This window comes from Rhinichthys klamathensis, unplaced genomic scaffold (assembly GCF_029890125.1).
Source record: "Rhinichthys klamathensis goyatoka isolate OS25496 unplaced genomic scaffold, OSU_Roscu_1.1 h1tg000172l_1, whole genome shotgun sequence".
In the NCBI taxonomy this organism is placed as follows: Eukaryota; Metazoa; Chordata; class Actinopteri; order Cypriniformes; family Leuciscidae; genus Rhinichthys; species Rhinichthys klamathensis.
Window position 1 is genome coordinate 1,340,513 of NW_026606702.1, and position 22,588 is coordinate 1,363,100.

At 37.9% G+C, this 22,588-nt stretch overlaps 1 protein-coding gene across 7 annotated transcripts in view; it reads left to right on the forward strand.

The window, feature by feature from the left end:
* tenm1 (teneurin transmembrane protein 1) overlaps window positions 1-22,588 on the forward strand; it is a 185,562-nt gene that overhangs the window by 36,228 nt on the left and 126,746 nt on the right. For all 7 annotated transcript variants that reach the window (XM_056260097.1, XM_056260098.1, XM_056260100.1 and 4 more), the window contains exons 2-3: window positions 5,782-6,044; window positions 14,679-14,942. In XM_056260097.1, coding sequence (XP_056116072.1) covers window positions 5,837-6,044; window positions 14,679-14,942 — 472 coding nt within the window. In that variant the 5' untranslated portion in view covers window positions 5,782-5,836. The remainder of the gene's footprint in view (window positions 1-5,781; window positions 6,045-14,678; window positions 14,943-22,588) is intronic.

Genomic DNA, 22,588 nt, shown 5'->3' on the forward strand with positions numbered 1-22,588 from the left:
CATTTATAAGTTGCGTCTTATTGTTTACAATGTATACATTTTTTATAATGTACCTAACTTTCACTGAAGCCAAAATCACAATCACTAACGGAAACTTTCTCAATACCAAATATGGCATGTTATTTATATATATATTTTTTAACAATATTAGCCATTATAAACGTATAAGAAGGTTGTACAATAGAAAAGAAACAAGCAAACAGTTCATTCAAAAGTACAAGTTATAGATTAATAAGACCAAAGATTGCCCGTTTGATATACCCAAAATTAATTATACATCATGTTTAAACATTTCAAATGTACCTGTGCACAGAACAATGAAGTAGGAGGATAAGTAGAGGAAGAGTGATTTGTATAAAAAAAGAGAAGAATATTATATGAATTTGTTTTGTAAGTAGACGTTATCTCTATCCATTTCCTTAACCCCTCCCTCCGGCCTGGGTCTCCATGGCGATGATCTATGTCAGATATGACCCCGAAAGATGTCTAACTAGCTTCAGGTTTATGTAGAAAGTGTGTGTTTGTGTGTGTGTTTACTTTTTTGGGAGCGCAGAGAAATGCCACCAGCAAGAAATATTCTTAGCTGACCTGCGCTTGACTTTCATGTTTACGGACTGTGTTTATGTGTGTGTGTGTGTGTGTGTGTGTGTGTGTGTGTGTGTGTGTGCTGTCAGCTTTTATTTTAGGCAGAATCAGGACTTTGACACGTTTGTGCAGTTGCTCAGGGCAAGAGCTTTCTCTTGCTGCAGATCTGATTCTCCTCAGAAGAATGTGCGTGTGTTTGTGTGTGTGGGAGAGAATCGTTCAGTGCAGGAAGTGACTCTGGCAATAGAGAGAGATGGATGAGGGAACGTCAACTCTTGCTGTGTGTGTGTGTGTATGTGACTATTTTAGAGAGAATCAGCGCAGGAAGTCTGCACTGATAATCTTAAGATGGATGAATGAATATTATCCACTGTGTGTAGATACAGTTTGTGTGTGTGAGAGAGAAAATATGATATGTCTCTACAGGCTGCCTGTAATATTGTACTGTTCCCAGCAGTCAAATCATGCTAATGTTATTGTTGACAATATTTAGAAGCAAATATTTTTTAAAACCATTCATATTAGCGTGTCTGTGTCATATGCACATGGCACTTGAATGGTGCATAACCCTACATTATCACCTTGCAGCAATGCAAGGAGATTAATGTGTCGGTTGGCAAACATGAAAGATTAAATGCAAGGTTGGTGCATAATTAAACACAGGAAATTATGCAACTAATAGTGCAGTTAAAGAATAAAGTTTAAAAAGTCAATGCACATAGATCAAAGAAAATATGACAATACATTATAAATAAATAGCACAGCAATTAAACCATATGTAATAAATACATAAAATAAAGTTTCTGCCATATGAATAAGGAAAAGTGATCAAATGTGCTAAAAATGTTAATGCTTTGTTTAAACTCATCAAGAGTGCGATTTCTTTTAACAGGCATTGGAGAGCATTGAGTTTTACTACTGACTGCTGGGACGCCAGTGTTAGGAGACCAAAGAGACCAGTTTGAAACGATCCTCACAAGCTTATTAGAAATGGATTTAGGTGCAAACCCATTAAGGGATCTGTACACCGGTAACAGAAATTTGAAATCAATCCTAAAATTTACGAGAGGCCAATGAAGGGACTTTAAGACATGCGTAATGTGTGCTTTCATTCTGCTCTCTGTCAGCGCTCGTGCTGCAGCATTAATTTGTAGTCTAGCCGGGCGTTCTCGGGAAGAGCAGACAGGAGAGCATTGCAGCAGTCCAGACATGCATCAATCTCTCAGCATCTGCTCGAGAGAGAAGCGCGTGGACTATGTTTGTTAGCTGATAAAAAGCAGTTTAAGTGGACTGCCTGATGTGGACCTTAAAATTCAAATTCGTGCACAGCGATACATAGAGGATTTTAACGTGAGACTTAGTATTCAAGAGAGGATTTTCGCATTGTAGACAGTTTCACTCACCGCCCTTTATCCCTGACTAAGAGCCCTTCGATTTTCTCTTTGTTTATTTTGGGAAAGTTCAGTGACACAGTGTTAATACTGTCCATACATTGATCCATCTCTACATTGAGCTGTCGAAACATCAACACATAAACTGATCTTGACTATATGGCTAAAATGACTGGGTGATACAGAGATGCGCAGTTGTGTATCAACAGCAGGAGTATGAAAATCAATCCAGACTGAGTTAGTTTGGCCACCCTGAGTGTCAAATAAATAAGCATTTATACCACAAGCTAAAAAACATCTATTTTCTAACTAAAGCCTGATGCCATAGGAAAACTTGTAGTGTGACCATTAGAATATTAGAATATAGCCCATTAGAGTATCAAATATGCTCTTGACAGTTGAAGAGAGGGAATGTTCTCCACTATATACTGCAAACTCTCATTCAGGTTTGGTTCCATTCAGGTATGGACCACCCACTTTTCATGATCCAGACGATTCCTGATGGGTAAAATCGGGTATATATATTGTATATATTGCCATGGCAAAGCTGAATTTTCAGCAGCCATTACTCCAGTCTTCAGTGTCACATGATCATTAAGAATTCATTCTAATATTCTGATTCAGTGCTTGCAAAACATTTATTATTATTATTGATGTTAAAAACTTGTTGTGCTGTTAATATTTTTGTGAAAACCGTATTTATTTTTGAAATCTGCTATAGAAAAAAAATAATATTCTTTGAATTAGACAAAAAGTCCTCTTGGATGCTGGTTAGATGGTACCTGAAAAAAAGAGAGAGATTATTTTGGTATACAGTGTTGACCAATTCCTGACATAAAACTCAGATATGCTTCTGGTATATCTCTAGCGAATATATCTTCAAAGGCTTGGGGAGGACTTTTTTCCCTCTGTTAATGGAAGACACATAGAACTAATACACTGATCTGAAGCACCTATAATGTAACATCAATGTTTTATATAATATACCCAACTCAAGAACTCTTTACAGCAAAATATGGTTCTTTATACGAAGGAGGGTTTTATTACTGTAAGAGCTTTTATTTTCACCTGTTGCTCAGTGATAAAGTAAGAGCATCCCTAAACATAAACTGTGTAGTCTTGAGCAGGAACACAATTGTGTGTACATGCCTGGGTTCGTGCCCATGTTTGTGTCCCCTCTCTGCAGTTTGTTCTCCTACACTGTAATCATCATAATCATCTGATTACAAAGACTTATTCAGCACTCCCATAAGAACCCTCCCCATCTGTCTGCTTCAAGTGTGCGTGTGTGTCTACGTCTCTTATTTGCCGCACGCATTTTTTTTTAGTGGCCTTTAACCCACTTTACGCGTTACAGTGAGTTCCGTTTTGATCAAAAATGGTAGTAATAGTGTTCGATCGGCTTCCTCTGCTACTTGGCTTGGCTTGGCTACGGTCTCATGAGAGCAGAGCGAGAGAGACAGATAAAGGGAGCTTTCACCACAGCCACTATTAACTAACAGACTATTAATTGTGTTTGCGTGCAAAGATGCTGCCTCCAGACTGCAAAGTCACCGCCGCCTTCAATTGGCACTTGCTCTGGCACGACATCCAATCAGCAGGCAGCTTGCCAGAGACTGACAGGGATTTAACTCGCATACCCCTCCCACATCACTTAGTCATGCCGCGCATTTCCGCATCAGCCAATTAGTAACCCATTATAAAAGCAATACAGAGTATACACACTAACGAGCATTTGATGGTAATATTTAACTTCCATTTCATCAATGTCAGGATGAGAGTGACTTTCTTTCTCTGTCTGTCTCCCTCTTGTATGCTTCCCAGAAAGTCTTTAACCTGTCTGGTCATTTTGCAAGCTCCTTCTATCCTTCTTCATTTCTTCATCTGTCCATTCTCATCCTTCCCGCTTTCATTTTTCAGCCATGCTTCTGTTCCTATCCTGTCGCCGTCTTCATCTTCGTTTGACTCTTCTACCCCATATGGTTCTCTTTCATCCAGTGTTCATCCGTTCCACCTCTCCTTTTCATCTGTCTCCTTTCAGCTGTGCCTCTCCTTTCTCTTTCTCCCTGTCTAACTGCATCTTGTTTTTCAATGGCCCTCCCCTACCTGCGCGCTCCTCTGTTGAACGCTGAATGTTCTTTTCAGGCTCAAAGGTCATGGAAAGGTCATGGTCAGCGTTTAAATTCTGGGAAGTAAAAGCTGAAAGGGAGCCACACTCTCTGGAGAGTGAGAGAGAAAGAGAGATTGTGTCAATGCTAGAGCACTGAATAAGATGTATGCAGGGCAATTCAAGCACGATCTTGTCTGACTCCAATATTAGTTTCCCACTAATCCACTCTCATGAAGATCTACGGATGCAGTTGGTGTTGGATGCAGTCAGAAAGATGTGTGTTTAAAATGAACATGTTAACTTCAACATGTTTAATACTACCTTTTTTTCTTTTCTTTTTGTTGTCTGTGTTCTTGGGTCAGGGTCAAGGAGGTCTGTAACATACTGACTGTTTGTCCATAGTTGAAAAGCACTCTGTTTCAGAGTGAAATGTGGCACGGTGTTCTTTTAAATGCGAGCAGCTGATGATCCAGTGATTTCAATGTTTTTGAGCAGCATTTACTGTGAACAGAGCTGCCCAAAACATTGAAATCACTGGATCATCAGCTGCTCAGATTTAAAAGAACACCTTGCCTCATTTCACTCTGAAACATGCAGCACTTTTCGACATTGAGGTAACAAACTCCATCTCTGCATCTGCTCTGAGTTTGTATTGTTTATGACGTGCATTTAAAATTGAAACATTTGCCAACCATCTAAACTTATTAATATTTTTTATTATAATCACACCATTTTTGTCCAAATTGTGGAGCCCTACAGGCAAGCACAACAAACCTAGAGTTTTTTAATCGTAGTCGCAGTTATATATTTTCCCCCCAGAATCGTGCAGCCATATTTTCCTTTAAATTGTAATGTTAGAATCCCATTACAGTTACTGTTCTCATAAAAAGACATAATTAATTACCAGTGTTACATGTACAATTTCAGTTAAATTGTGTCAGTTATTTTCATTATTGATTATCAATTATTATTATTAATGACATTATTATTTTCAATACCAGTAGTTTGTTACAGCTCTACAATATTGGATTATCCCTAATGACAAGAGCTCCCGATGACTGCATCAATAAAGCATATTTGTTAGATATCATTTTGTTTTCTTGTATACACTGTCAAAGGAATCAATATAGATTTACTTGGAGCTAATTCAGAATGTAAGATTGATTCGGTTAACTACAACACAAAAGAAATTTATCCTAATTAATTATTTTAAAGTATTGACTGGTGTACTGTATAGTGAGGTACGTTAATTCCATGATTTAATTGCCTTCATTACTGGGCAGTTGTATAACTCTCTCTTGTTTTGAGTTTGTTTCTTTTCCCCCCTAGTCTTTCACCCTTTTTATCTCCTCTCTTTTCCTCTATCTAAGCATCTCTTTATCTCTTCATCTCACCCTCCATCTATCTTTCCCTCTTCTCTTTCATTTGTCCTCTGAGACCATCTCTCTTTTCTTGGTGGTCGATGAATGTTTGGCTAAAACATGGGGGTGGTTTTGGATAGTGTTTGTTTTGTTTTGTCCTTCATGCCTCTTTAAATGCATTTCTACAGAGCAGCCATTTGTTCTCAAGCTGTTTCATGTATCGCTTTACAAAAAATTGCACCAGTGAAATGAAAGTTTAGAGTACATTTGAACTGCTGTTGTTTGTTTTCTGTTCATTGCCTGTTCTCTTTGTTTTTTTTCTTTGTGTGTGTAGTGTGCTTTGAGTGAGTTTTTGAGATTTCTGAGTGTGTGATATTGTGAGAGCAGAGATGGACGAGAAGCTGTACCAATCTCTGGCCCGGCCCCACCCCGGCCTGGAGCTCAGTTACTCCAGCTCATCTGATGAAGAGGATGGTACCAACCTTCATCACAAACACTACAGAGAGGCGCACACCCGCCCTGATTACGAGCCTGACCGCAGATTCACCTACAACAGCCACAAAGTCCGCAGGAAACCCTTGGAGCATCCCCAGAATGGTAAGGCTGTCTGTTTGTGTGTGTGTGTGTGTATCAGGGTTGTGTGCCATTTAGAATAGAATACCTTTTAAATTAAATTGTAAACTCTTTTACAATTCAATTTTGAGTGTAAAGTACAATGAAAATCATTTGAAATTCAAAGAACTTCATATGCACTACTGTTTGGGGTTGATAAGGTTGAAGTCTCTTATGCTCACCAAAGTTACATTTATGTGATCAAAATACAGCTAAACAGTAATATTATGAAATATTATTACAATTTAAAATAACTTTTATTTTTTAATATATTTAATTTAAATTTAATTTAAATTAAATTTATTTCTGTCATAGGAAAGCTGAACTTTCAGCAGCCATTACTCCAATTTCCAATGTCACGTTATCCTTCAGAAATTATTTTAATATGCTTATTTAGTGCTCAAGAAACATATCTTATTGTTATCACTGTTGAAAACAGTTGTCATGCTTAATATTTTGTGGAAAAATATTAATTGTATTCATATTTTTTCAGAATTATTTGATGAATAGAAAGTTCAAAAGAACAGCATTTATTTAAAATAGAAATCTTTTGTAACATTATAAATGTATTTACTGTCACTTTTGATCAATTCAATGCATCCTTGCTGAATAGTCATATTTATTTTTTAAAGATAGTTTGAAAAAAAAAAAAAGCCTTGTTTAAAAGTTATAGTCTATTAAACTAGTTATAGTTTAAAAGAGATAATCACAATAACCAGGGGTGCACATAACCGGTGCGCATGCGTGGTAAAAATAAACGATGCGCAGCAGAAAACGCAGAGGACACGTAAGATAGCAATCATGATGACACGTGTGTTCTTTAATTATTAGGGGTCGCAGTCGATCCGTGCTCTGTACGGACCAGGCCTCCAGGGTTCGGCACACATGTGATTTGTGGATTAACTGCTAAATTTAACCATCATAGATTTAAAGTTTATAATTTGAACATGTTTTGTCTTGCCATTTACACATTCAAGCGGTTTTAAACGCAGAAGAAGAGGCGAAAATCGGGACTCGCGCGTTATCTGTGCCCACAGCCTCACACACCCGAAGCGTGCGGAGAGAGAGAGAGAGAGAGAGAGAGAGAGAGAGAGAGAGAGAGAGAGAGAGAGAGAGAGAGAGAGGTGTGTTTGACAGTGAGAGGTGTGAGAGAGACAGCACTTGAACACCGAATTGATTTATCTTTCGCGTTTACTTGCGCTTGAATGGACACACACACAAAATTATGTCAAAATACCCGTCTCGGCAAGTATTCTCTCGGTTATGTCATAAGTGAACAGCTGAAAAAGGAACCGGATGTGTGTCAGTATATTCGGTCCGTGCATTCGGTCTTAAAATGACCGCAGGCTAATATTCCTGCTGTTGTCTGTGTCATTAATGTTAATAAAAAAAAATAAAAAAATCATCATCATGTTTGATGATGACGACAGCTTGTAGGATAAGTGTGCCGTGTAAAGTGTGGGTACCACGCAGCATGTCCAGGTGCTCCCTTGAGAAACAGACCAAAAAAAGTTATGTGCACTCCTCACAATAACCCATAAAAATAGAGACTAAATAATGTCTTGTTTTGATTTTAAAACCAGTAGAGATAGAGTTGGTGCAGTATATAGTTTAATTTAAAATGCACAGCAGATTCATTCATATATTATGACCAACTTATATAACAAGTAATGGATGTCAAATGAAATTTCCACAAGGATATGTGCATTGTCTGCATGTGTTTGCACAAGAGAGATAGAGAGACAGCATTAAATGATGACAAATAATTAAAATCCCTCTACATTTAGCTGGACACTGGAGCTGTTATCATAAGCATCTGACATTGGATGAAAGGCTGCATTATCTAAAGGAGATCATAGGCAAGCAGTTGTTGTTTTGATAGTTGCTTTAATGAAAGTGATTATATGGTATGATTCCTTAGTAAGGAACAGAATTCTTTGAAAACTCACTGTAAATTGAAATGAGCCATCAACAGACACACACACCAAACATCAAACACTATTGTCATTAAATAATGATTGAATGTGTGTTTTACTTTTGAATAATGAATACAATTTAAATTTTTTAATAATTTTAATAATATAATTTATTTCACCCGTTATTCTTCTGTCTTTGATATTCTACATTCATGGATTCATTTTTGCTTGTCTGAGTCCCAAGGGTGAAATATTTCCATTAATTAAAGGATTCCCTATAACTAAGACACACACAGGCAATGCTCCCTTTAATTTTTTTTCTTGCTGAGTCGAACTCAGTTCGGTTGGACCCTTTGGTCACCTGAACAGAAACATGTAGAGTATATATACAGTAAGTTATTTTTGATTATAAATCAAAATTACATTAATAAAAATAAAATAATGATTACATATTCATACATAAATATGTATTATACAAATAATTAAATATGTATGATTTAATTATATATAATTAATACTTAATAATAAATGATGTTATCCAGATGGCATACATATTACTTTTATTTGTTTTGAAAAAATAAAATAAAAATAAAAACAAGACAGAAAAATAATATTGCATGGCCTCTGGGTTTCTTTTTGCATAACAAATTATTAACTCAACTTTCCACAGAAGATTTCTCACAGCTTCATGTCCATATTTAAAAAATAAATAAATCAACGGATATGTGGAAAGTTGAAATGCTGCAAATTAGGGCTTCCCCCTATTAGTTGACCAAACGTTAGTCGATGAGAAGAATCCGATCAACCAAATTTTTATTGGTCGCAGAAAAAAAAATCTCCGTAGGACTGGACCCGGTTCCCAAAACGTTCTTATCGCTGAGTAGTTCTTAACCTACTCCTTAACCTCTCTCTTAACCTTATGGCACGATTCCCGACACGTTCGTACGCTAAGTATATCTTCTGTAAGTCACACTTTCGTAAGGTTGGTCTGGACCATTCGTAAGCTCTCTCTTAGCGTTGTTTGAGCTCAAGACGCTAGTCGCCGCCACTGTGCAGCAGTCTTTATAAATCAGCGCAGCGCAGTACAAGTCAAACTATGGTATGTTGACAATGTTGTGGCTCAACAATGATTTTATGTTATGGACATTTTAAGACTAATAATAAAATATGTTCGCAATGGATACAGGCCTATTTATGAAGTTGACTTTATTTGGTATCAGAACTAATATGGTGGTAATTAGCCTAGGCTATTTCGTAATGTCACTAAAGTGTTTAAATTGGCAATCACTTTTGATAATTAAAATCTGGCAAACAATTTGGCTCTAAATGGCTAAGATCTATAAATGGGTAAGCATGGTGGTGTCCCGTAAGCGACCAACTATGGCAGCGATCCAACGTGTCCTTGTATTGGATCAAAGACGGCGCCGGCCGCGGAGCCGTTTAGTCCATGTCAATTGTTTTATTCGGCAAAACTTAAGCCCTTTTGACATTTTGCCTGGCGTGGCTATATTAAAAAAAATCGCCTCCCAAGACAACTCATTATGGAGCTGCTGGACCTTCTCAGACCTGCGCTTACCACCATATTCTGTATCTAACTCTCTCTCTGTTCATTGTAGATAGGTTTTATTGAAAACATTAACCAATGGCAATCAATACCGCATTAAACAGAAGTAACTGCAGCTGCTTGCCAATCAATTCTTACCATTTATATAAAAGTGTATTACATAATTTTTAGAAGTCGTTAAACCCATGTCAAGAAGCGGCACAAGTGGCACAACGGGATAAGGAGGGTGGATGATTAGCGAGGGATACCCGGTTCGTCTACCCGTCACAACATGTGAACATATTACTGACAATTTGATAATTTAATTAATAGTCTATATTTTACTGATAACTTAAACTATGTTAAAATAAATGTTACTGGAATAATTTGAGGAATGTTTCATTTGCATAGAACGTGTTGTCTTTCATAACGCCGTAATGCACCTTCGCGTGAAGTGGAAAATCGATTCCTGAGCAATCGATGCCAGCTAATTCAGCACCTTCACTTGGGACAGTGCCTTTGTAACGTCGAACGTAAGAGGCAGCGTCTTAAGAAGCTTCCTGAGGGACACTTCGGGGAACACACTTAGGAACATAAACAACTTTGGTAATATATATCTTTTTGAGTCTTCTTAACGCGCTAAGAGTGAGCGTTATCGGGGAACCGGGCCCAGATTATTAACACTGCTGGCCGTTATGGTAATCATGTTGGGCAGGAAATCCAAATGTTTGCCTATCATTCATCGATCTCAAACATCTTATCATTTGAAATGTGTAAGTAGTAGCTTGACGTTAGACACTTTACATGGCCATTCGCTTAGCCCAGTATAGATTTAAGTATTTCAATTAATATCAAAAACGTTCAACTAATCATTAAATGGCTTAAACGGGCGACTAGGAAAATCCTTGGTCGGGGCCAGACCTCTAATGTTAGAGCAAGCAACCATTTAGCTGTAATTCAAGGAATGTTGAGCTTTTTCAAACATTATTTTTAATCTATCTTGAGTGCTGAATTTTATTTCTCACCTGTATTGAATCAACATCAGGATAGATAGATAGATGCATACATATCTACATTGGAGGTTGAGCAGGTTAAAGTGAGGCTTTTTGTTTCCTCTATGAAATTATTCAAATGCTACATGCAGAACAAAACATTGTGTTCCAGTTACCATGGAAACAGCTTCTCAAATAAAGAGAGATGGAAATGGAGACAGAGAGAGAGAGAGAGAAAGGGGGAGAAATGGAGAGAGAGAGAGGGGTAAAGAAAGGTCTTTCACCCACTCCTCTTACCCTAGCTTTTTCCATCCATGTCTGCTTGTGTGTGTGTGTGGGTCAGGCCGAGTAGTTGTGTGTGTGTGTGTGGGTCAGGCCGAGTAGCAGGGGGTCATGTTCTCAGTGAAGGACGGAGAACTGCATCGTGGGCAATTAGTACTGAGATGATTAGAGCAGGGAGAGCAGTGAGAGGGGTCGCCACAGAGACAGGAGTCAGAGAGGTAGAGGAGAGGATTCTTAAGGACACTTGAGTAAAGAGCTCGCTCATCACACACACACACAGGTCTGAAAAATCACACTTCTTCTGCACACACACACACACTTAGTGCTACACACTTCCGGGAAAGCCCATCAAGAGCCCATCACCTTTACTTCCACAAATGAAGAGAAGAGGAGAGATGAGAAGATATGAGGGCAAGAGAAGAGTTGAGATGAGAAGAAGGGACAAGACGAGGTTGGAATAAGAAAAGAGATGAAATTAAATAAGAAGAGGCAACATAAGATGAAAAGATATTGGAGAAAGAGACAGTAGCCTGCTATGTAGATGTACTTGCTCCCAAAAAAACCAGTCAATGGTCGTCAACATTTGCTAGTTGATATTGCAAACAATAGTTGTTTACATAAAATATTTTTTTTGCACATTTATGTTTTCCTGTCTATTTTTTACAAAGGCTAAATCTAAATGACTGTCATGTTAATGTTACAGTTTAAAATAACACATCATTGTATTGTATATCTGGAGTGGAAAACAAAATCATTTAATTTGATGCCAGATCTTGCATGCGTTTGTTTTCTCCAGCAAGGTGAAGGGAGTATTTTGTGTAAACGCTTTTGTGCAGGCTGAGTCATGTCAAATTGGCATATAACAATTAGGACTACTGATGTGAAATTTGATAAGGATTTAAAGGGGAAACATGAATCAAAACTTTACAATAACAGATCCTACATCAGCCTATCAATATCCTAACGAATAGACTACCCTTACATAATGTAGTTGCTGGTACACGTCAAGCTTTTCTTGTGATTTTGCTGCCTGTCATGTGTACAGGTACTTTTCACAAACATGATGCATGTTCAAACCCGATGTGCAAGGGGTGGTAACGAACAACAATACCTTGACATGCAGATTTATGTTGGCTAACTGTAATTTGAGGAATTCTGTTTATAATAGGCTATTGAGTTTGTACTTATTGGTTCCTCACTGCCTATTGATTCAGTTGATAATGATAATTCAGTTGATTGTACGATGATCATAATGCAAGGCAAGCACATTGTATATATTTTTCAGCTGCATTCAGTATGAGATTTGACTGTTTGATTCATATATTAAGTAGACTATTTAAAATGTCCCTCTGCGGCCGCGTTGTTAGACTAGTCAACTAGTCGGTTACATTTGAACGTTAAAGGTACAATATGTAAGAATTTTGTAAAAAAAATCCAAAAATCACTTGCACAGTGTGATATATTTCCTGCAGTTGTGTACTTACAATATCCCAAAAGTACCCAAATATTTTTAATTTCAGAGAAATTCCAATTTTAAATAATTGTCCGTCCCGGAATTTTCACTTGTCGCCTGTCACTGACGTAATATACGCGTTATCCCTGGTTTCCGCTCGTGCAGTACGAGCATAGTAACCATGGCGACAGACGTGGAAAACAGCGTTACGTCTAGCTGCAGTTGTTTCGTTCAAACATTATGGACCATGGCAAGCAGACTTTGGGGAAAAAAGGAGAACTAAAACAAGGATCAATATCAGCGTGGCGTTTTCGAGATGCCGAGAGCTCCACGTCCGTGACAAACTTCGACTTGACAGAGCTCTCACACTTTATTAGACAGGTGAGCAAATGTACATAAAACTAATCAATGTTATTTAGTTCAACATGATGAAATGTTAGAATATGATCTGTATGTTATTCTAATGTTGATCTAGCTTACTGCTAGTCTCATATAGCCAACAAACTAACACATAGAAATAGAATAACATTATAACTTTCAACACACTCAAATGCAGTTTAGTGTGATAGTGTAGACCAAGTGAAACAGCGCTGCGTTACCTCACAGGCTTCATTCGTCAAATAAACTGACCTGTGTGAGTTATTCAGCACTTGCGGGTAGTTTGGTAGAATTAAATGTCCTTATTCCTCCTTTATATCCGCGGGGATCGCGTGTGGCGCTGATATCTGTCTCTCATTAGCAATCGAGCCCTGCTTCATACCACAGTCATGATAAAAACATCAATGTATTCACTCATCCATAAACATTATTAGATCCATAAGTTTGACGACAAGTTCCATAATTCAACTGGAATTTTGCGTCATCAACCTACGCCTTTGTTATTGTAAGAGGTTAGCGACCCCTAGCGGCGAAAAAATTACATATTGTATCTTTAAAGGGATAGTTCATCCAAATATGAAGATTTGGTCATTACTAACTCACCCTCAAGTTGTTCCAAACCTGTATGAATTTCTTTCTTCTGTTGAACACAAAAGAAGATATTTTAAAGAATGTTGGTAACCAGAAAGTTAACGGCACCCATTGACTTCCATAGTAGGAAAAAAAAATCAGCAAGACAATGGGTGCTGTCAACTGTATGGTTACTAACATGCTTCAAAATATCTTCTTTTGTGTTCAACAGAAGAAAGAAATTCATACAGGTTTGGAACAACATGAGGATGAGTAAATGATGACAACATTTTCATGTTTGGGTGAACTTTACCTTTAATGAAATTAGTTGTGGCGCACATCCCAAGTGTGAATATACACTATCGTTACAAAGTTTGAGGTCAATATGTTTTTTTTAAAGAAATTAATATTTTTGTTGAGATACACTGGATTGTTTAAAACTGACAGGAAACACTTATACACTTATAATGTTACGAAGGATTTCTTTTTAAAATAAATGGCATTCTTTGGAACATTCTATTTATTAAATAATCCTGAACATTTTTTTATCATGGTTTTCACAAAAAAAAATATTAAGTAGCACAACTTTTTTCAACATTGCTAATAATAAGAAATGTTTACAATTGTAAGTGAATCCTTCCTCATGAAAGAGATAAATTTCCACATTCTGGCACTCGCATAGATTTTTAGCATTACTAAAATCGGTTCTTTCATGAGGAAGGATTTACTAATAATTTTTTGGATTTCTCACCCTTTCTGGTGAACCCGTAGTATTTGTTGAGTACCAGACACGCTCTTGGACAATATCTTTTTCCTAGTAAACAATGCTTTTTGAGCACCGATTCAGCATATTAGAATGATTTCTGAATGATCATGTGACACTGAAGACTGGTATAATGTCTGCTGAAAATTCAGCTTTGCCATCACAGGAATTAATTACATTTTTGAATATATTAAGATTTTTTTTTTTTTTACCATGGCAATAAATCTCCTTGAATCTTGAGAGAATGTGGTGTTGTGTGTGTGTGTGTGTGTGTGTGTGCTAAAATGAGTTGTCAGCGCTGAAGTAAAAGTAAAAATGACAGAGAAAAGTAGTGCTAGTACACACACACATGCACACACACGATGTGTTTTTGTGCAGGAGAGTGCATGTGTGTGTATCTGAGTGTGCATATGAGGGTCCATATGTCTCTTACATGCTCATTCTTGGGGGAATTTAAATGGTTTTCACATTTTGAGCATGTTAAAAGCAGAATTCTTTTCTGTTAAATATTTATTTGGGGTTTTATAAGTCATTCTCCATCTCTGAAGAGAGAACTTAATTGTTTCTGAGCCAGGCACCAGAAATCTCTGCAGTCAGTTCACAGCTCCAGCGCTGAACTCTAATCCACAAGCCTGTGGGAGTGTGTGTCCGTGTACTAAAACTTTGATTTGTGTAATAGATTACATTCATTCACTCCTCTCTATTTTTTTTGTTTCTCCCAGATTTCTCGGACCCCTCCCAGACTGTGTTCCCTGATTTCCAGACAGAGCTTCACGCAGCCAATCAGGAGCTTGCTTACCCGGGAGGCGTGTCTGCAAGTGTTCCCTCCGATCCTGAATCCGAGGGCGGCGCCTCCCCCGACCACGCCCTGCGCTTGTGGATGCAGGAAGTGAAGTCAGAGCACAGTTCCTGCCTGTCGAGCCGAGCGAACTCAGTTCTGTCCCTCACCGATACGGAACAAGAGCGCAAGTCTGAGCCAGAGAACGGTACAGGATTATTTTATATTATTAGACATTGTATTATTATATATTTTTTATAGGTCAACCAGATTGTGGTGTGGTGATAATGATGATGTTCAATAATATTTCATTCTTATGCGTGTGTGTGTGTGTGGGTTACTCTAAAGTGCCCTCATCAGTGTATGACTTTACAATTTTAATGAGAGCTGCCGCTGAGGGAGATACACACGCAGTTAAACAGACTTCCCAGTCTTGCTGCACACACACACCACTTTCACTACGATACTCAGTGATGCAATATTTATGTGCTGCACTAATAACTACTTTTATCTGCCACACTAATAACTACTCCATTATGTCACACATGTACTCACACACTCACATTAAGGTTATGTTATTGTTAAACACACTTGCATAGGGTTGTATTTGATTGACCCCTGCGGAAGCACTGCAGACCATTGTCTTGGGGATGATCTGTTATATCTGGTCGTGTAGTGCTTTCTACTCTCCACATAAAGGGCTCCCGCTCCTTTCTCCACACTCCTTCCTCCTAGAACATCCTCTTACACCCGTGTTGGTGCTTGTAGTGGTTTTGTCTTCAACTGTAGTACTTGACTTGGATCCGCTATCTGCTTTTTTTGCTTTGCATCTCTCTTCCATGCACATAATGTATGCACTGTCTTATCAAAGTCGCTTTGATAAGAAAGTGCCTGCCGAGAATATAAATTCAAATGTGAGCGGCGACAGTATGATAACACTAAAACAGCATTATATCAATTAGTTAAGTGCTAAATAATTGTCATATCAGTGAAAACATGTTTTGAAATGAAAGTGTTTGATGTAGCCTACTGTGCAGATACTCTTATTACTCTTATTACTCTGTGACTGAAGTTTGTTTTTAACATGGATTCCTTTTATTTTACTTATCTTAGTTTACCTAAAATTAAAAGTTGTCATCATTTAGTCATGTTTCTAAACCTGTATAGGAAAAAAAGGATAATGTCCCAGCTTAATATAACTAGCTTTTTCCATTAAATTTACAGACATTTCCTTTAACCTTAAAACACAAACAATGCAAAACGTACGTAAACGTAAAACACGTTTACAGAAAGTTCCTTCATATTAACAGTACATTGGGCTGTATTACACACTGTTTTTCAGAGTCCTTTCTGGAACATAAAAGATATTTAGTAAAATGTGCCAGATTTAGCCAACACTGGCTAATTGTAAGGTGTCCTTGTTACAATGTAACTATGCACTGTAATAGTACATTCAGTGATATTAATTAACAACATGTACTTACTAGAATTAGGGCTAGGGTTAGAGTTTGGTTTAGGGTTAGTTGCATGTTATTATGGATAATTTACTGTTATTACTACAATAAGTATGCAACATATGTAACAAGGACACTGTAAAATAAAGTGTTACCGGAAAGTGATACAGGTTTGGAGTTAAATCAGGCTGAGTAATAGAATTTTCATTTTTGGGTGAACTGTTTAACAATTTAAGCTGCACATTTCTGCATGTTGGGCTGTAGGATATGGCCAAAACCGTATGTCACGTCACAAATACATTTATTTCATATATATATCACAGTATAGTTATTTTAGCTGTAAAAAAGGTTGTTACGAATACTATTAATAGCCTAACAAAAAGTTACCAAGCCTATTCAAGACAGGAAAAACAGGTTTTTAAAATGAGAAAAATTTTTTTTAGAGTAGGACTTGATTTTGCCCTTCGAGAATTGATTGGATCATTAGATCTTTGTGGTTTGCTAATTGCTACGATCTTGGTAGTGACAGGTTGCTGGAAGGAAGGGATTATTTTACAGCTCTTGCGCACAGTGTATTCATTCAGTACTACTTTCTACCAATTTCTACTGGTTTATTATTAAACCAAAAAGGCTGTTATTAAAGGATAGATCAGTGTCAACTATATTAGACCAGACCGCAAAACTGGAACCCACAAATTACTGATTTCGCATATAAAGATGTTATCCATTTGTAACTGATTTGCAATTGCTAAACTAAATGCAGTGAAAAAGGAAACCTTGACTAATTTTATAAAAGCACAAAAATGCTACATGATACGGCCCCTTAAGAAAGCACCGTCAATTTGAATTGTAAGAACCATCGCAAAACCTTTTTCAAGACTCACATTGGCCTCAAAAAATCTTTTCAGTGAATCATGTTTGGCTTCCTTCTGAGTGGACAGCGAACATGCTCACTCGCTCTCACACTGAAAGATGGATGTGGTATGATTACCATCTTTGCATCCAGAGAGATCTAATTAATTTCTCCTGATCCAATAGATGCAAATTAAAATTAATTACAAAGGCTGGACAGGCGCTTTAAAGCCAGACCACATCGGTGTGTGTGTGCAATCAAGTAGGAGAAGGAAACTAACGTCTCAAAATCCTGGGTCAATTCAGAGGTTTCTTAATATCGAGCTTCTCATATTTGACGCTGTCAGTGCAATGCGCCGTAACCGTTCATACCGAGAGCTCATGAAGCCAATTACACAGTTTCTCATGCGGTGTAGAAAACCACGCGGACGCAGAATAAAAAAAGGCTCCTTTTCTCTAAAAAATAATAAACGAGAAAACATCCACACAATATATATTTTTTTATATTCTGCTGGATTGTCTGATTTTCCACTACTACAACTGTCACTTTTTTCCAAACCGTTTCCTGAGAGAAACACCACAGTAAGACTAATGCTAATATACTATAAGCACCCGATGGCTTCTCAACAGTCTGCCTGCATTTCATGCCATCCACTCACATTAGTTTGCCTTATAGATTCGAGACGGCTTTTTCAGAGCTCACAGCACCTGTGTTCCCAATCTCTTGAGAATGGCAGCCATCGCAGGTGCTAAAAGAGTCTTTTCCTGTCGGGAGCCACGAGGTCCCTTGTCTCAGTGCAGACTCCCGCCTTTACAGTTCAGCCTGTGTCACGGCTCCGTAGCTGATAAATGCCGCAGTTTGTTCATCTTCAAATGACGGCAGACTGCAGATTACACAGTCGCAGTAAATTCATTATCATGCTAAAGGTTTTTAATTTACAGAGTCTTGAAAAGGTAAAATGAGATTACAATGAAAGTCAAAGGTGACGGAATTGAGACAGGCACGAGGCGGTGAAAGCAGGGTGTACGATTATCAGGCAATAATACAATTAATCCAATGAATGTCTGGAGGAATTGAAAACCTATACGTCTGCAGCTCAAATTGAGCATGAGGGAACAGTCGTTCACCGCACTTTTGTGTTTGAGTGTGTGAGTGTGTGTTTCTTGTGAAAGCTCATGTAACAGTCAATCCTCAAAACGACAGTGTGTAAATGCATTGGGCTTTCAAGTCTCAAAGCAGGCACTCTAGTGTCTTACCAACACCGTCATTCCACAACACGTGTGTGTGTGTGTGTGTGTGTGTCTCTATGTGTCAAGTCACTGAACCTCTAAAGCACTCACAGATGTGTGTGTGTGTTATATGCAACTTTAATATCAATTATTTTTCACTATACAACACTAACAGAGCGGTTGTTCTGCCAGAGTGACTTTACAGCAACACACACACACACACATCTCAGCAGAGTGAATGTAAATCTATACCCTGTCCACGTAGTCATGCCCCCCACACCACAGTCACACCTCCCCTCTGTATTGAATTATGACTCTCACTAACTGGTATGAATACAGAAAACACGGAGATAGAAAACAATCACTTTTTTCTTTCTCTCTCTCTTTTCATCTTCTCATTTAATAGCAGTGGAACCAGCCTTCATTTCACATTCAGACAGAAATACGCTTTTATTTGTTCCGTTCTTTAATGTATTTTTTTTTAGATTCGATTATTTATTTATTTGTGTTGCTTTATCCTCTGACAGGAAATTGTCAGAGGTACAAATTAGAATAAAATGACCTCTCTTCCTTCCTCCCTCTCTCGCTTCCTCGCACCCTCCCTCTCTCTCTACCTCGCAGTAAGATTACTCTATTAATTCTTTATGCTTGTAGGTGGCACAGATTCCGGATCTGAAATGATGGATTTTCACCTATGAATTAATTTCATCTCTGTCATTTAAAGTTCAGCCATCAGAGCTGTCGTACCATCAGGGAGAGAGAGAGAGGGAGAGATGGGTGTTTGAGGAGCAAGAGTTTACGGTTGCAAAGAAGATGTGAGGTTTGAGAGATGGACGATAAAACTCTCTTTTGATTCTCAGTACGTGCATGTATTTAAGAGGTAACAGTTGCTGTGTTATTTGGAACGCATTATTTGATGCTTTTAAAACATCTGTAGCTCTTTACGGAGCAGCAGAAATCTAAGTCGAGCATGAAAACGGAGAGAATATATTCTCTATAACTGAAAAGAGTCTGATGCCCCATCTGATGCTCATGACATTATTAATCTATATGCCCTTCAGAGGAACAGGAAAGGGATAATTGTTTCCCCCTTTCTGAACATTCTGGGTCACTTGCCCCAGAACCACTCATAAAAGCAACAGATGAGATGATGCGGGTTACAAACGACCACAACTGCATGAAATTTGTTAGAGCTCTTTGTGCACACTGGCTAAAGTCAAAGGCCCATTAATAAAATGCTAATAAAGTGCGTTACAGCCATATTGATCATAGTTACAATGCTTAATAAAGGATAAAAAAATTCCTCCGAGCTTTTTTGGGGGGGGGGGTTGTTAACTCCAAGCGATGATGAGGCCTGCAGCAGACAATCTAACGCTCCAGATTGGAGAATAATCTCTTGGGCACACAGAGATTTATGAGAGGGCTAAACTCTGAGAACCATTAAAAGGATTTTCGAATAGAACGGATGGCGGCATACTTATAGTTAAGCATCTGGGCTTGTAACACAATTACCAGTGAGTTTAATAAAAAAAAAATAAAAAGAGAGAGAGAGAACAGAATGATTTAAAAATGAAAATTGACTAAAATCAAATTTTCGAGGTAAGATCATTGTTCCTTACATAAGGCTCATCATATGTGAGCAGATTACCTAGCTTTTCCATTTGTGACGTTAGGGAGATTTCTGTTTTTTATCACTTAGTTTTATAGACTAGCCTCAATTTAATAAAGCAAAAACACAGAATAGATGGTTTAGTGTGCAATAATAAAGGTGCTAAGCAGTTTTCTTGTTTACAGAGACTTGCACTTTAGGAAAGCTTATTTATACATGGAGGAGAGACTGAAGAAACAGCGGCTTTTAGTCGCGACACCAAACGTGCCTAATCGGATGCCTTTCGAGCTGTCCAAACATGTTATACTTGTGCATTTATTTGCTTCGGGGTGCCGGGCCACACTTAATGCAGTTTCCCTCACATATACATCAAGACTTTATTACCTTCTTCAGGAAAAAAGTGGAATTGTGAAAGTTTGATAGGTGTTTTTCCAGCCTGGAGGGCTGTCTGAGCTCCACCGAAGCTTTAATGATTAAAAACAGAAGATTGAGTTGAACCTTCAGCGAGTGTGTTTGCAGCACTGCACCTCTTCAGCCCAATAATTGAACACATGTGGTTTCTAGCGGCCCGTCCTCTCTGTTTTAATGATATCTTTCCTAATGACGCCGCCTTTAATCATCCGGCACGCGTAATGATCTTTTTGAGTGTGCTTGCCAGTCAAACTTTTACGCCGAGCGTATTTGCTGTCGAGACGAGCGTTATTATTATAGAGGAGATATGCAGCTGTGAACTATTTTAGAAATAGGGTTTTGGTACCTGTGTAATTTGGGTGATGTTTACACGGCCGACGCTTCTGCTTGAAGTCTCATTTAGTGTCAGTTTTAATGAGGTTTTCACAGTTTTAATCTCGAGGACAGTCTCTGAAACAATCCCTTTTGAACTGCTCTCTTCCACATGCGTGTGGGTGTCTGTGTGCTGAAGGGTGGCACGATGAGACATTTTAAAATTACTCCTGTCATTTCAGGAGGAGGAAATGTAATAAATCGAGAGGAGAAAAGGGATGAGATTTTCTCTCGCTTTTTTTCTTCTCTCTCCCTCTGTCACACATATGTGTGTGTTTTAAGACACCGGTTTTAAAAATGGTCTCTTTATTCGCTCACACAATCTGTTTATCTGTGTTTCTCTCCGCATCGTCCCTCTGCTCTGCATTCTGTCCATTTCCATTTAGACGCCGCTTAGTTATCTCTCCCTCTCTTTCTCTTTCTCTTTTTCTATCCTTTCCCCCTCAGCATCTGCCACTGGTACAGTTTGTACTTTTTTTTACATTAGCATTTTTTTACTCTCCCTGAGGCTCCTTTTCTCTGTCTTTCTGCTTTTCTCTCTCTGCCTTTCTTTCAGTATTACGATGTGTTTTATTGGTATGACAAATAATGGCTTGTTTGTTTTGCCAAAGCTACAATAGTTACAATAAAGTACAATGCAAGGCATTATTAGGGGAAATGAAAACTGTAGTACCGTAAATAAATGTGATGCAATGTGTGAAAATGAATAAATACAAAAATATACATAATATTAATCTAACAAACAATAACAACAAGAGTAAATGTGAGTTATACATATGAATCTGAATCAAGATAACGAGGCAGATTATTCACCATAGATGCTGGCAGGCAGAAGGCAGAACTCTGGTAGGTGGGAGTCTTTCATTGTTTGGCAAGTTATCAGCTCTTGAGACCCCTCTCCTCTCTTTCTGTCTCTTCTGTCTCTTCCTTTACTGTGTGCCTGCTCTAAATGCATGCCGTTGTCCATTCATATGTGCAAGGAGGGCTCGTTGAGATATATATAGCCTATATATATATATATATATATATATATATATATATATATACAGTTCTCTGCGCAAAAGTCTTAGGCACGTTAGTATTTTCACCAAAAAATGGCCAGTTACTTAAATATATATTTTTTTGTAGTGTGTCTGTAAGAAATATCAGTTTACATCTCCAAACATTCCTTTTGCCATTCATTGTAATAATCCATTGAAATGTACGTATGCACAAGGAGTCTGACAACAGCCGGTGCTCCACACAGAGATCCGATCTCACCATCAACAAATCCATCTGGGATTACATGAAGAAACAGAAAAAAAACTGAGACTAAACCCAAAAGAACTGGGGAAACATCTCCAAAACACATCTCCAAAACACTTACTTTATACTGCCCTATATATACAGTATATATATATTTGAGGTGGAGCGGAGGCAGATTGTTTGTTTATTTTTATACCTTGATATAATTATCAATTCCAGTTAATAGAATTTACATTAAAATACTTATATACCAGTAAAACAAGATTGCGCTTGAAGAGTCAACCTTACATTAGACTACTTAGCAGCATGATTTTTTTAAGTCAATCAAATTTTAGATAAATTATACACAAGGAGCAGCAATTTAAGTTCTAGTTCTCTTCCATTATAATCACTAAAGCTGTCACTCACTGTAAGTTTACACATATCCACATTACACTGACTGTTTGAGTCCTGTATTTCAGTGTGAGCTCACTGACCATCCAAGAAAACCAGGATAAAGCCCTCAGAATTGCAGTGTAACACAAACAAGACTTGGCTATGAGTGAGTGAAAACACAGAGCTCATAAAGGCAAACACAAACAAGTTAATCACACACAGGTGGAATTAATCAGACCATAATGAGTCCAGGTCATGGGTTATGGGGAATGCAGTTCATTATGGGAAAGCAAATGAGATGGGAGG